Consider the following 14,167-nt stretch of genomic DNA (forward strand, 5'->3'; position numbering starts at 1 on the left):
ACTCATTTCTGGTACAACATCTTTGAAATCGCCATTGGCAATAGCCTGCCAGGGCTCCTTCTCATGTGCATTGCGTGAGGACATTGCAATCTGGATGATGAGTTCCTTCTGTTGACGTGTCAACAACAGGCTCCTGCCGCGTCCTAAATCGTTCTCATAAAGGATATCGTCCCATAGAGCTACAGCATGATTGTTGGCCTTCATTTCTACCCGTTTAAGCAACTCCAAAAGGGTGCCTTGTGACCGTCCCATAGTGGTTGCAAGATCACGTTGGTTGGCATAGTCTCCCTGCATTGCAGTGAGAGCGCCCACCGCAAATGCCCTCTCAACCACCCTCAACTCAGTGCGATTTGTCTTAGGAGCTTGGGCCTTCTTGTACTGCTTATAGTTGAAGTTTTTGCAACACGCAATAGTCTGTGCAGGCATTGTGGTGGTTGATTTACTATATGCAAAGTATGGTGTTGACATGAGATGGTTGGGGACGATCGCGCACAAGCCCCTGATCGGCCAAAAAAACAAGCTCCTTTGTACAAGAGGAAGCGCATCTCAACCATGACTTTTCCGTTGACTCAGGAACAAGCACGATTCATGCAACAATAGCTGCAATACTTCATCAACTCAACCCCTCACCTCGCCCCTGTCGAATTCGAGCGTCAAGTCCAAGATTGGCAGCAAGGAAATATCGACAAGCTGTACCAGAGCATCAGTTCGCTGAAGATGGACTCACAAGAGCGAAGTATCGCCTGTGCCACAACTCCCGAAAACCGTCGAGCTCATCCGCACCAGGACAGAGTATGCATAGTCAAGTTAATGCAACTCCGCAATCGGACGACGTTGATGATGGATAAGCCAAAGCAAAAGGTGGACGAGACGTGGGCTAGCGTGGAGCAAAAGAGTATGGATTAGAGGAGACCGAAGTTATGGACAGTTTGCGCAACGAGTATTACGAGGATTGGGAGGGGCAGGCGAATGGGTGTCTGGAGATAAAGGGCGGAATAGAGGCAAAAGGCGAGAAGTGGAGTGAGGATTTGTGGTTGAGGGCAAGGTGGGTCGGAGATGGGGCTGATGATAAGATGAAGGGTGAGGATGGGATGCCGGCGCTGGCGCCAGGGTTTGCACCTGCAAATCCTCAGACGTGGGACGAGAGTGAAGAAACGAGGCAATAAGATCAACATGATAGAGATGTAGCCATACAAGAGTAAGGAGCAGTCAGGCGAATGGAGACAAAGAGATGTGTTTGGTACATGCGCGTCACTGAGACATATACATTGGATGTCTCAACATTTGACCGCTCTTCGATGGAAACCATGCACGAAACTTCCAGCTTATTGGGGAAGCTTGTATTGTGTGTTCACCGACTAGCGATCTACCGATCACTGTATAAGACGACAGTGTTCTTGCACTTGTTCTGCACCATACCACAACGATGGCAACCGTCAAACCCTTACCGCGCCCGGAGCCCTTTCCTCTGAACCTCGGCGACTTCTACGAGTCACTCGGTTATCTGCCTCTAGACAAGTAATTCCAAGCGCAGCAAGACTACATGAACCACTCCTTGTTTGAATCGTCTTACATGGGACGGATATGCGCATCCAGGCCACCAAGTATACCTCCGAACTGAATGACAAAGAGCTAGATATGACTGCGAGAGCGGTAGATGAGCTAAAAGGACTGGTCAAGCTGTATAGCATTATTGCTACGTTACTGGATGAGCTGAAAAGGTGAGGTCAACGAGACTTGGAGGAGAGTCAAGGTTGGCTTTTTCATCAAGAGGATGGAAGCTATAGAGGACCTGTGGATGCAGTATGACGGAATTGTTAGGCCTCAGCTCAGGCATGAGGAAGGATGCAGGAAGAAGGCGAAGATTCAGACTGAGGGGGTTGTTAAAGTTGGGGAGACGGATAGTGCTGAGAACAGAGCAGTGTAGGGATTTCAAAAAGCAGTCGAATGTGGTGTTCATACTAGTCGATTGTACATGGGTATATCGTCGTGCATTGGACAAATCACACAACCAGGTCGTAGCCCTTGTAGTCGCCCGTGACAGACGCAGCTGATCAGTGCCCAGTATCAACATCGTTTTGGCCTGTAGGTCCTGCACCAATTGTCCACGCCCATTTCTCTCGCCAGAAGTTTGCCTGCTGAGCCCTCTGCATCATTTGGAACCGTCTTCAAGATCCCTACTCTAATCTTCAATCTTCCCTCTTTCGACCTCGTCAAATGGTCACATGCCACACTCGTGTCGGGTCTACTCGATATAACTTCGTGTCGGATCTAGCACACTCGATGCTATGGTGGCTTATGAATACAGTCGCCAAAGTGGTCGTTTGTACTGTGTACCGGTGATCCTGCGTCGCAACTTGACACCCTGAAACTTGGATTCATGATGTGTGCTCGTTGCAAGGCCGATGAAGCGCAGGAACAACGTTGTGCACGCTCACAGATCATCAAGCGTTGTAGCTTTGATAAATTTTACGATGTTCGCATCGCGTGAGTCGAGATTGCTTGTCGTTGCGTTCGTAGGCGACAGTCTGACAAGAGCTGAGAAAGCCCATAACTACCCGTTAATGGGATAGTGTGGCCACCCGGCCCGAGTCGGCAAGCACAACGCTTGCCAGGAAAGCGCTTCCAAGTGTCTGACGTAGATGCCGCCGACGATGATCTTCGTGATGCGCTCTTCCTTTGCAATGAAGAGGCGTCTTTCTTTTTCGCGCAAGGTTTGCGTTGGCCTTTGCTTCGTCAAGTCTGGGTTCGATCGTTTTGATCCAGGGATAAGTCTTGCGCAGGCCGCATGATTGTATTAAATGAGTTCGGTTTACAGTAGGTTATCTCAGACTCACATAGGACGTTAAACCAATCAATTAACAGTAGGTTACCGCAAACCATGGCCTCCGGGGCTCAAGTAGCATGTCCAGAACGTAATATCTTTCCTAGCATCCAGTGCGAGAACTGAAGGGCCGGCATGATCATCGCCGCAACGACGCGTGATATCGCCTCGTGGAGCTTCCAGAGGATGGTCTCCTGTATCTGGTCCGCGCTCATCTCTTTAACTTCTTCAATTTGCTCGCGTAACCGGGCGGCTTTGCTGGGAAGTTCCAGTCCAAGGAACAGGTAGAGACCAACGACAATGTACTCCATAATGACTTGCCTATCACAAGATGTCAGCAAGAAGTCAACGATTAAATTATCGAGACGTGAGTAGGACAGGCTCGCAGAGTACCAAACAGCAGGAGCTGATGTTGCCGGGAGAATGTCGAGTCCCAGCATCCCGACCAGATGCAAGGTGGACGAGGAGGCGCTGATGGAGCAGGTACGTACATGCACAACTGGATCGTAACATTGCCGGAAATAACGTTGAACCGCATCTCGGAAGTTTTGTCGACCCAGCTCTCGAATGCGAAGCATGTCATATAAACGATATCGACAACGAAGAATGGCAGACTGAGCACAACGGTGGTCAAAATCTTGACTTCCTGAGAGTCCGCGAGATAAAGACGAGCAGAGATGACTGCTGTAGCCCATATAAGAATTAAGAAACAGGCGATGTAAAGACTGATGCCAGCTTTGGTTGCTTCGGTTGCTGCGTAGGTCGGACCTTCGCGGGAGTCTGGATCAATGCCGCCAGCGACTATGAGGATGAAGGAAATGATTAAAGGAATATGCACGAATAGTAAGATCCATTGCATGCGTCGTCCTTTCGGTTTGGTCGTCGTGTTGAGTAGACTGCTGGTTGACATGAACAGTGGCGTGAGACCCATAGAGGTCAGAATGGCGACACCGGACGAGACGGATGTGTTAGGAACTTGTTCGATGGGGGTGAGCTGTGTCGTCGCCAAATCCATGGAGACCTGCACAAGCCGGCAAACACATAGCGTCGCCAGCCAGATCCATGGCCAGCTCCGCCCCAGGCCTTGGCGTAGAATAAGGTAGAGCGATATTACGAGGTAGATGAAGAAGACGACGAGAGTGACGATGTTGACGATTCCTGGATAGCCAAGCGGTTGACCCATCGGTGCTGTCGACGAAGCATGGTAGACGTCGTAAGGGAACAAGGAGATCAATCTCGAGGTTATCATCTTCCGCTGAGCTCGGACGGGTGTTAGCTTGCCTGGGCGTGCTTGGCAGTCATCACGTGTCGCAATTTTGTTCAGCATCTATCCATGAACTTCCGCGAGGCCAGCGCACTTTCATTAAAAACATTCTCAGCGCATCGCAACATCGTCAAGACCTTTGTTTGGCACCTTTGTGAAGCCTGCAAAGCAGTAAATCGCTCAATTGCCCACGGAATGGTACGCGTCAATCTGTGAAGTTTGCCGCCCTCTCCAGGCTGTGTCGCGGCTGTGTTGGCCTCGGACCATTGTCGGACGTCATTTTGCGACCTGCATGTTTTCCCTGCTTAGATACCGATCATCGTGTTACCGACGATGATTTAGCCAATGCAGGTGGTTCGGTGCTCAGAGGAAAGGTCTGTCGCCGAGCGTATATTTTTCGATCGTTTTGGGGAATACGAAAAACGTCGTATTCAGGAAGAGGGTCACTGCCTCAGGCAAACAAGCTAAAATAAGACGAGACGTGTCTGGTCGCGGGCGCATGGACGGTCGAATGCACCTTATCGACATGAACTGCGCACCAAAATTTAGGGATCAAAATTGCAAAAAAAGTATGCGCTTGCCTATCAAGCTAGGCTTCTCATCTACAGAGTACCGAGTGGATATGCAGGGCTTATATTGCCCCCATCTGGCATGATCACTGGCACACTCTCGTAGTGTGGTACCTCCACAACATCCTTCGCCCATGTCGGCGCTCTTCTGACTTTCATCAACTGCTCGATCGCATACCCGATGCCCAGCAGCTTCTGCTCCTCCCAAGGCCGACCCAGAATCTCCATGCCAATCGGCACACCAATCGGTGCATCCTCACTCGGCTCGCTGAACCCTGCAGGAATTGTCACGACAGGTACGCCTGTGAGCGCTGCGAGAATACCGTTGCGGCCACTCTGTGATGGAGACCCAATCTTCACAACGAGGTTCTTCTGCTCTGGGTAGATGATCGCATCCAAATTGTTTGCGGCGAAAGTTTGTTGCAATGCGAGACTGAGGTTGCGAACGCCGTTCTGACGCTGAACGTACGTCTCGTTGCTCGTTGAAGAGACAAGCGCAGTGTTGACGTATTCGTATTGGGATGGCAGGACAACGAATTCGCCGCCAGATCCGTTTACTGCTATGTGCGAGTACAATTCGTTGAGAGTATTAGGATGGTCGCCGGAAAGCGATGGACGCTGGAGATATTCGTCCATCAACTCACGGTACTCGTAGCGCTGAACGTCGAGTGCAGCTTGGATGGCAGTCGCATTGTATATGGTCTCGTTGATTGGGATCAATGTGACATTCTCGGCCTCCAATCTCGACATCACCGCATCTATGGCGTTGTTGACGGGTGTGACCTCTGCCGACTTAGAGCGGTTGAAGAAGCCGTTGAGAACGCCAATTCGAAGGTCCCGAAGTTTAGCAGCCGATATTTTAGCAGTGTAGTCTATGTTACGATTCGGCGAAGGGACAAGTGCCGTTGCATTGTCCGCGGCATCGTAGCCGGTAGAAGCCATAACCGTCAGAGCTGTGGCAACGTCCTTGATTGATCTCGCAATAGGACCAATGGTATCGTGAGTGTACGATATCGGTATGATACCAGTACGTGTCACGAGACCTCTGGTAGGTCGTATGCTGCATAGTGAGTTTGCTGATGCAGGACTTCGTAGCGAATTGACAGTATCTGTACCGGTGCCGAAAACGCAGAAGGAAGATGCAACAGCCGCTCCTGTGCCGCCAGAGCTTCCACCAGGCGTGCGTGTCGCATCATACGGATTGATGGTTTGTCCACCCAAGGAAGATACACTGATACCCTCTAGCGCAAGTTCATGCAGGTTGGTTTTCCCCAGGATGATGGCTCCGGCATTCTTCAGTGCCACCACGCTAGGTGCATCTTCAGTCGGTTGTGACTTTGCAAGCGCCAAGCTGGCGCCTGTAGTTGGCATTTCTGCAGTATCGTAATTGTCCTTCAGCAGAACGGGTACGCAGAAGAGAGGTCCGGTTGCATTTCCTGCCGCAAGCTGCGCATCAAGGGCGTCCGCAACGTTCAATGCGTTAGGGTTCAAGGTAATGATAGCATTTGTCCGGTTGTCATGAGCTTTGATGCGGGCGACGAAAGCCGAGATGACCTCTCGACACGTTGACAGCCCAGTGTAGAGCGCATGGTGGACTGAGTCGATTGTCGCTTCGCGAGCGTCAAAAGGCATGGTAGTTGTTGCTGCCAATGTTTGGCTGCAGATCGCGGCAACGACCAGTGCGAGGATCGATACCATACTGGGGTTTGTGGTTTTAGCAATTGTTCAGAGAGATGAATGCAGATATTACCACTCTCGCAGTACTGAACTGCTTTATACCGCTCAGGCTTACAATGTTCAGTTGAGCTTGAGAACCAGGGTAGAATCCGCGGACCACCTTAGCTGTGCTTGGCCTACGCCATGTATCACGGTGCATACATCCGATCGAGTTCAGTCAGCGATGTTGATAACGCGTATAGCACTTGCAAGCTTATCGTGATGGTCTTGTGAAGATACCCGATAATCGGAGTGACGTAGTGCGGCTAACGTTAGCACCTGCCTGATACATGGCCCTTAGCGAATTTGCTTGAATAGGTAAATATACGCTGAAGCTGAAGAATGATGAAGCTATAGACTGAAGAACAGCGACTAAGTTGTGGGCATACGCGATTTTTGAATGTTAAAGGTTGTAGAGAAGCTGGTAGAAGTACAACGCGCCTCAACGAAGCAACAACTTGCTCATAAGGTGCACAGCGGAGGTCCATAGAGTTGCTGTGATGTGGCAGACAGCCTTTTCATGCTTCAATAAGCACCAACGATCATTTCGCAGCCAAAAGTTGTCTATGAAATGCATTCCCTGCATGCACCATGCGTGTCGTGTCATGTTATAGCTATTCCCTACGACAGACAGTGCCTACATTTTCTGATTGAGCTGACGATGCGCAGCATTCGTGATTTCACCAGGTAACTGTCCGACTTGAGATCGTAGCAGTGGATCGTAAGGGAAGCCCGTGATGGGAGTTCGATCATCGCAGAGCAGGGCACCAGCGCTGGCGGCACTGTCGTACATCGTGATTCCGGTTTAGGTAGTGCATCATACAAGCGTACATTCGTAAAAATTGTCGAGTCCGAAACTATACAGAAGGAAATTGGTTGCCGTCAGCGCCTGTCACCTATGATGGGTGATCGACCTTCGCGCGCACTCACTCGCCAAGCAGGCTCACCTGCCCTTCCTGGCAGTGCACGTGTAGGAAATTACAAGTGCGTATATGGGTATATTGCTTTCCATAATGTATGTTTACAATGTTGAGGAAGGTATCGTGTCCGGTGCTTGCTGCGTTTGGCGCGAATCGATGGTGTTGTTTGTCAAGCCTGGCGACTTCCTTCCTCCGGAGCTCTGAGCCTCACCAAAACCTTAACACCACATTCCAGAGCCTCCACTTTCTCGACGAGATCCACTTTAGCGCCTCTCCACACTGTGAGCCACACTTTGCGCGACATCACAGACCGGAACTTGGCCTGCCCGGACGCAGAAACTTCCCCAGACTTTGCTCGATTGGGCGCCTGCACGTCTGTGAAACCTGCGGTGTGGCACTAAACCAAACTCTCCGCGAAACTCGGCATCACGAAACTCAAACCCACATATAACCGTAGTGGATCGTGCATCACCGTCTGCAATCACAGGCCTGACCTAGCCTTCTCGGATGTATTGCGTCCGTTAAGCCATGGGCTTACCCTCTGGTGAGTATTCTATTGAACGGCTGAGGCAGGCACAGCTTGGAAGACAGCTACATGACATGCCAAATTTGTCATTGTTCAACAACGCTTTCTGTTGATGATGCATGCAGAAGATTTCAGGGTTGATTCGAACCTCGAGACGACTAGTTTTGAGTTACTCACTACGGCAGCTGCCGTATGGCGCCACTCGAAATCTCACCGGTCGAGCATGTCTCCATCACACATACATTGCTGTGGGTGCCGACTCAGCCTCATTCAGTTTCACTAGCCTCAGGGATCACTTAAGCTGCCTGCCAAGTTTTGCACCTTGAGACGGCCTGAAGCTTAGGCATTGTCAAAGATGGAGCTAGGCGTGGACCAAATGCAGCAGATCTGCAGCCTGCATGTGTTTACACCTCGGGTGCTGTTGCTGATGCTTGGTTTCGAACAACATCAATCCTATGATGATACGGCCGACACCCTACACTTCACTGTCTCACATTACCTTGCGATCGACGCTCATAGGTTCCTCATCCGGTACCATACTCGATCGACCTGGAGTATCTCGGCGCAAAGTCGTGTCAAGACCCACTGAAACAAGTGAACATAGGTTTCCTCCGATCTATTGCTACCTCATCCACGTTTCGTACGTCCTTAGTAAGGTCAAAATTCAGGCTGAGTCTGTGTTTTCGTGCCTCACTGTCTGCTACGAAACCTTATGTCGACCTCTTCTTACGTCTTGGCCAAAATTTCAGTGCCTCACCAGGTCCGGACCAACCATGGCCGATGCAACTTCACGGAAGTCGGAGGCAATTCTGCGATGGCTCACCTCTTGCAGTCAAGTATAAATGAGGGTAAGACCGCGACTGGAAGAACAGCATCAGCACACAGGTTCCCAACCCAGCTTTACAGTAATCACTACTTCTCTTCCATTCATTAATAACTCTTCTACTTTATTCACTTAATCATCTGACCGGTTCAGACTATTTTCATTCAAAATGTACTTCACCAAGTCCTCCGTTATTGCCTTCAGCCTTTTGGCTTCTTCTACCCTCGTGGCTGGCCACGGTGCCATCATCAAGGCCACTGGTGACGCCGGCGGTGCCGGCTCTGCCATCGGTGTTGACCCCAGCACTCCTCGTGATGGCACAAACCGCAACCCCTTCCAGCAGGACTCCACCCGCTTCCGTGGTGATGCCGCAGCCACCTGCGGTGAGACCCTCGGAGGAGGTGACAACGACATCCAGGCCGGAACCGCTCAGGTCATGCAGCTCAACGGCGCCACACTTCCCCAGGTCACCGCTGGCGGTGCTCTCATGATGACTGTCCACCAGGTCAACTCTGACGGTGCTGGTCCTTACAAGTGCATGATCGATGCCACCGGCACTGGTACAAACTGGGTCCCCATGACCGTCACCCAGAACCTTCAGGGTAATGACCGTGGCCGCAATCGAGACACTCAGATGCAGGACCTTCCCCTCAACGTCCAGATTGACGCTGCCCAGACCTGCACTGGTACCGTCGCTGGACAGAGCAACGTCTGCATGGTCCGCTGCGAGAACCCCGCTCGTGCTGGACCTTTCGGTGGCTGTGTCCCCGTCCAGATGGCTGGCGCCGCTGCTGCTGCCGCACCCGCTGCAGGTGCTGCCCCCGCGACCGCCGCCAACACTGGCGCTGCTCCCGCTGCTGGTGCTGCTGCCCCCGTCGCTAACGGCCAGACCGCAGGCGCTGCTACAAGTGCTGCCACCGGCGCTGCCACCGGAGCCAACACCGTCTCTTCCCCCGCTCAGCGCCGCAAGAACGCCCCCGCTCTTACCGACGACGACCAGGAGGAGGAGATCGACCTCATCGAGGGCGAGTTCTAAACTTCTCGGCTATCTCGAGCTTGAACAACGATAACGATACGGTGGACGCAAGGCAACAATCGAACGGTGGATCTTATGACTAGTGTATATACCAAGCAATGTTTTCCCCTAGTACGAGAAGATGAGTGGTGGAGTGCGATGTAGTCCTGCTGGTCTGCGACCAGGGGATGGGACCATGTATGAGTTAGTGGTAGATGGTGGTGGAGGAGTGGTTGCGTAGAGCCTGGATTGGGAACCCTGGTCTGTTACGCTCCTTTGTATAATGCTTATCTAGTAGTTTATCAATTGTATTTTCAAATATCGGTGCCTTGCAAAATGTACGAACCCCTCTGGATTTTGGCTCAATATCATCAAGCATACGTCACAGGTGGGCGAGAGCTTCCGAGTGGCTAGCTAAGGCTGATTGATAGGATGGGTGACAGTCTGAGTGACAGCTGAGTGACAGTCTGGGTGACAGGACGCTGGGCAGAACGTAGGATACTTTAGGGCACCAAGACAGTTAACCACTCACGTATGTGCACTGCATGCTATACTGTGGTACATACAGTCACTGTGCCAAAATCCAGGAGGGTCTGTACATTTCGCAAACGATTGTGTCTTCCTCTTCTCTTCATGCAAAAATCTAACAACTGCGGCTCACTCAGTTCTGACCACTGGGTTGCCGCAGCCTCAACAACGATACCGAACAGCCTGAGAAACAAGGTGTAGTCGAGCTAAGCTTTGATGTGCATTGTGTGGCTGACGCCTGATCTGATGCCTGGATGTGACGGTGTGTGGTTTCAGGCCGTTTCATGGGGTCTCCAAACCACTCGCACAGACCAGACGAAAGCAGCAGAATATCATAGGCACGGCCTATGTATCTCTCAAGAACGTCTTTGGGTACGACGAGACCTTCGTTTCGGTAATTTCGGATGATGTCGGAGGTGATTAGTGAGGACAGATGGAGACTTAAACCGAATTCACGAATGCTTGACTCTGGACTTTGGAAGGGAAAGAAGCACAGCTGATTCTCGAAATGCATCACGATTGATCATTACTTAGTAGCTTGTAAAAACAGTACAAACGGTGCGCACAAGTCGCTAGAGAAGTGAGAAAAGGCACCTCAATCTTAGGTATGTTCGAATGCTTTCAGAGCATAACGTTCGCGGATATTGACTTTGAATAGGTGGAACCAGCCGCCAAGTGGACATCGAGAACCCCTCAAACTTGGGCCAGCAGAGCACTGGTTCCGACACTGTGCCGAACCTCAAGTGGCGCTTCTCCGACTCTAAAACTCAAATCTATCCTGGCGGCTGGGTTCGCGAGCAGGTCGACAACGACTTGCCGCAAAGCCATGACATCGCAGCATCACAGCAGCACCTAAGAAGGGTGCCATTTGTGAGCTGCACTGGCACTGTGTTGTATGTTGTATCCAGCCAGCCGGTCCTAGACTTATTGCTGACAACTTCTATAGGCAGGATGGGGACAAGTGCTGTTCGGTCGTGTGCTCGTATCGGCGGTCGAAGAGAATGGTCGTCATCAGGTTACCGAGCTCGGTTTCGGAGACATTTGGTACTTTCCAAAGGATCAAGCACACACTGTGCAAGGTCTGGACGACGAGAACGAGTATCTGCTGGCATTCGACGACGGACACTTCGATGTAGTTGGGTAGTGGGCCCTGACCATTGTTTGTTAGCTCTCTGACCAGGTCCCAAAACAACCTTCAACCTTGACAACTGGCTTGCGAAAACGCCCAAGTCGATCCTTGCGAAGAGCTTCGGTCTGCCTGAGTCAACCTTCGACAACTTGCCCAAGACGCACCCGTACATTCAGAACAGTACGACCAGTGCCCCTGCAAGGCAGAGGAACACCACTGGAGGTGCCGGCGAGCTCGTTGCAGATGCCTCGTATGTATACCGCACGTTCCAATACACTCCTGAGCCTGCGCCTGGTGGTGCTGGTGTCTGGTGGAAGATTGACACGACCAACTTCTCAATCTCGAAGATGATCGCGTCGATGTACGTTGTGCTTGAGCCGAAGGGTATCAGGGAACTACATTGGCATCCTATTGTAAGTCAGCTCGGTTCAATATTTATGGATAGTTGTACTGACGGGTAGTAGTTCGAGGAATGGCTGTACTTCCACGAAGGCAAAGGTCGTGCGACAGACTTTACTGGTAACAGTAACTCACGTACTTTCGACTTCGGGCATGGCGACACTGCTGTGTTCTCAGATAACTCTGGGCATTACATCGAGAACACTTCAAAGACTCAGACTCTCACCTGGGTCGAAATCAACAAGGTCGACCGCGTCGATGACGTGTCGTTGACTCAGTTGTTGGCTCTGGCACCAGCAGATATTGTTGCCGACCTCAAGCTGCCACTGAATGTTGTCGAGGGCTCGAAGAAAGAGAAGCAGGTGCTGGTGCATGGCAAATAAACGCTTTCGGTATTATCGTAGCTGGCTGTTGCCATGTCGAGTGGGAAATGGTCGGACTCGGCGAATTCTTCATTTCAATCCAGGCGCGTTGCGAGTGCCGAAGTAATAGTTATCATATTCTTTGACCTCGTCCTTATGCCATTATCTTATGATGCATCCCCAGCGAGTTGTAGCCAGATTGCGTGGTTACGATAGAGTGACAGACAAGAAGACCGGTATATATCCACTCTGAGAAGTGACGAACGCGTACGAGGTGCCTGAGTGGGTGTTCCAGTGTGAACATCGGTCGTGACGCATGCTTGTGCTCGACTCGCCTGCCCCACTTCACTAGCGCCAATTACTAAGCCTCATTCATGTAATTTGCGGGTACTCTTGCCGAAGACTTTCAAGTAGGGTCCTCAGTACGCAGTTGCTTTGAGCTTCATGAAGTCCTCTACGAGCTCGCCATTCTGTCGTACACCTTGGACGTACATCTCGCGCCCCGGTTTGCCCTGTCTCGGCAGCTCATTCAACCAACCCCATCGTGCCTTCTCCTTGTATCCTTGGTCTTGCCAGTCATTCAGGTCCTTCTCGTGCTGGTCATTCAGAAAGGGCAGTACTCTAAGCAGGGTCGAATCATGTGCTATACACACGAGCACGTCGGGATGTGCATCGAACCTCTGCAGTTCCTCGATGCACTGTGCTGCCGCTTCTCGATCCACGTACGCTGACTGCGCAAAACCCGAGACCTCGAAGAAGGGTGATGTCTTCGACGCCTCTGATTCTGGTCCAGCAGGGTGTACCTCTGTGAAGAGCGAGCAGGGGCATGGGTGTGGAAGATGCTGGTCGAGGTGCTCGTCTGGCACCGGATCTGGCATTTGGATCGAAGTGCTAGGCCGAAAGCTGCCACCAAAGTGACAGATATCGCCCCCGAGGAACACGAAAGTTGAGGGCGTTGTGCGCGCGAGGCCGCAGATATGTCCGATTGCATGACCAGGGGTGTCGAGTAAATAGAACGACCCATCACCGAAGTAGTCGTGTGCTCTGAACTCGCCTATCTTGAACGCGTCCGAAAACGTCATCTCGTGTACCTCACGACCTTCGAAGTTGGCGTTAAGGAGGAAGGCGTCTGGGTTTATGGGATATCCTGGCATGAAGTTATGTTTGAAGCCTGGTCCGACCACAATCTTGACATGTGGCGGGTACTTCTCAGCTGCGCCGTGGTGGTCCCAATGCCAGTGAGACCAGATCATGGCATCCAACTCCTTCAGCGGTATGCCAGCATTTTGCACAATCTCGTGGACATCCTTTTCAACACTCAAGCCTTTGATATTGACGTTCAGACGTTTCTTGGTGGCAGGAGAGAAGTTCTCGAAGTCTTTACGTGCGCCGCAGTCAAAGAGCACCTTCTTTCCTAGTATTGAATGTTCAATAAGAAAAGTGATTGATGTCAGGTTCAGGATCTCAAACCCAGGGATCAGTGGTTGGATGAAGCCTCTCGAGGAGACGCACATCTGTGTCTTTGCATCGATAGCGCGAAGGCGAACGCAGGAGGCTGACGGCGGAACATTGAGGCTTGTCATCATACAGATCGTGAGGAGGTTAATTGAAATACTGGAAAGGTTGTCGTCGACTTGGGACTGGCCAGCGGTCTTTGGAGGCGCATTGTTGCAGAACACAAATTGAAGGAAATTGTATGACGGTGATGTCACGCTGGAGCTTTATGTAAACTTTAGATCCACCGTTAGGGCTGCTAGCTCTTCTAGTTCTCCACCGGAGGATTCAGGTCGACATCCAGCGGAGACCACTTACGATAGTACGTTTAGGTCACGTCAGCAGTTCAACTGCGACAATTGTAGACATGATTCTTCTTGCGCTGCAATCGTAGTGAACTCAAACAGCCAATCAAAAACTGCTCAATTGTGTAGACCAACGGTCAACCCCCACATCACAATGCGTGCGTCGCAGTATGGTGTCGCTCGAATAACCTCTAAAGGTTAAATGCCTCTGAGAACAGGCTGTACGGGTCATGTATGCGCTCGAGACGGGACGCCTGAGCCTGGGTCGTCTGGAGTGATCTGTCGGTTGCGAG

The 14,167-nt window shown here is 51.3% G+C and overlaps 5 protein-coding genes across 5 annotated transcripts; 2 read left to right on the plus strand and 3 right to left on the minus strand.

Annotated features, from left to right (window-relative positions):
* Positions 1-3,176: 3,176 nt before the first annotated feature.
* BU25DRAFT_339663 (uncharacterized protein) lies at positions 3,177-4,007 on the minus strand (the record flags this gene model as incomplete). The annotated part of the gene is made up of 1 exon (XM_033702781.1): positions 3,177-4,007. The coding sequence occupies one exon, from the start codon at positions 4,005-4,007 to the stop codon at positions 3,177-3,179; it is 831 nt and encodes a 276-aa protein (XP_033562695.1).
* A 683-nt stretch (positions 4,008-4,690) lies between these two features.
* Positions 4,691-6,289, minus strand: BU25DRAFT_339689 (amidase signature enzyme; the record flags this gene model as incomplete). Its single annotated transcript, XM_033702783.1, has 1 exon — positions 4,691-6,289. The coding sequence occupies one exon, from the start codon at positions 6,287-6,289 to the stop codon at positions 4,691-4,693; it is 1,599 nt and encodes a 532-aa protein (XP_033562696.1).
* Positions 6,290-8,610: 2,321 nt separating this feature from the next.
* Positions 8,611-9,929, plus strand: BU25DRAFT_37291 (uncharacterized protein). The gene has a single exon (XM_033704027.1). It carries the CDS (start codon positions 8,812-8,814, stop codon positions 9,676-9,678), a length of 867 nt encoding a protein of 288 aa, XP_033562697.1. The 5' UTR covers positions 8,611-8,811; the 3' UTR covers positions 9,679-9,929.
* A 64-nt stretch (positions 9,930-9,993) lies between these two features.
* Positions 9,994-12,096, plus strand: BU25DRAFT_457818 (Bicupin, oxalate decarboxylase/oxidase; the record flags this gene model as incomplete). Its single annotated transcript, XM_033710141.1, has 5 exons — positions 9,994-10,045; positions 10,844-11,055; positions 11,132-11,317; positions 11,416-11,727; positions 11,779-12,096. The coding sequence occupies 5 exons, from the start codon at positions 9,994-9,996 to the stop codon at positions 12,094-12,096; spliced, it is 1,080 nt and encodes a 359-aa protein (XP_033562698.1).
* Positions 12,097-12,290: 194 nt separating this feature from the next.
* BU25DRAFT_37396 (Metallo-hydrolase/oxidoreductase) lies at positions 12,291-13,909 on the minus strand. The gene is made up of 2 exons (XM_033704052.1): positions 13,888-13,909; positions 12,291-13,805 (listed from the first exon to the last, which is right to left on the minus strand). The coding sequence occupies exon 2, from the start codon at positions 13,659-13,661 to the stop codon at positions 12,495-12,497; it is 1,167 nt and encodes a 388-aa protein (XP_033562699.1). The 5' UTR covers positions 13,662-13,805; positions 13,888-13,909; the 3' UTR covers positions 12,291-12,494.
* Positions 13,910-14,167: the final 258 nt, after the last annotated feature.

The sequence above is a fragment of the Macroventuria anomochaeta genome (genome assembly GCF_010093625.1).
Source record: "Macroventuria anomochaeta strain CBS 525.71 unplaced genomic scaffold BU25scaffold_13, whole genome shotgun sequence".
Classification (NCBI taxonomy): domain Eukaryota; kingdom Fungi; phylum Ascomycota; class Dothideomycetes; order Pleosporales; family Didymellaceae; genus Macroventuria; species Macroventuria anomochaeta.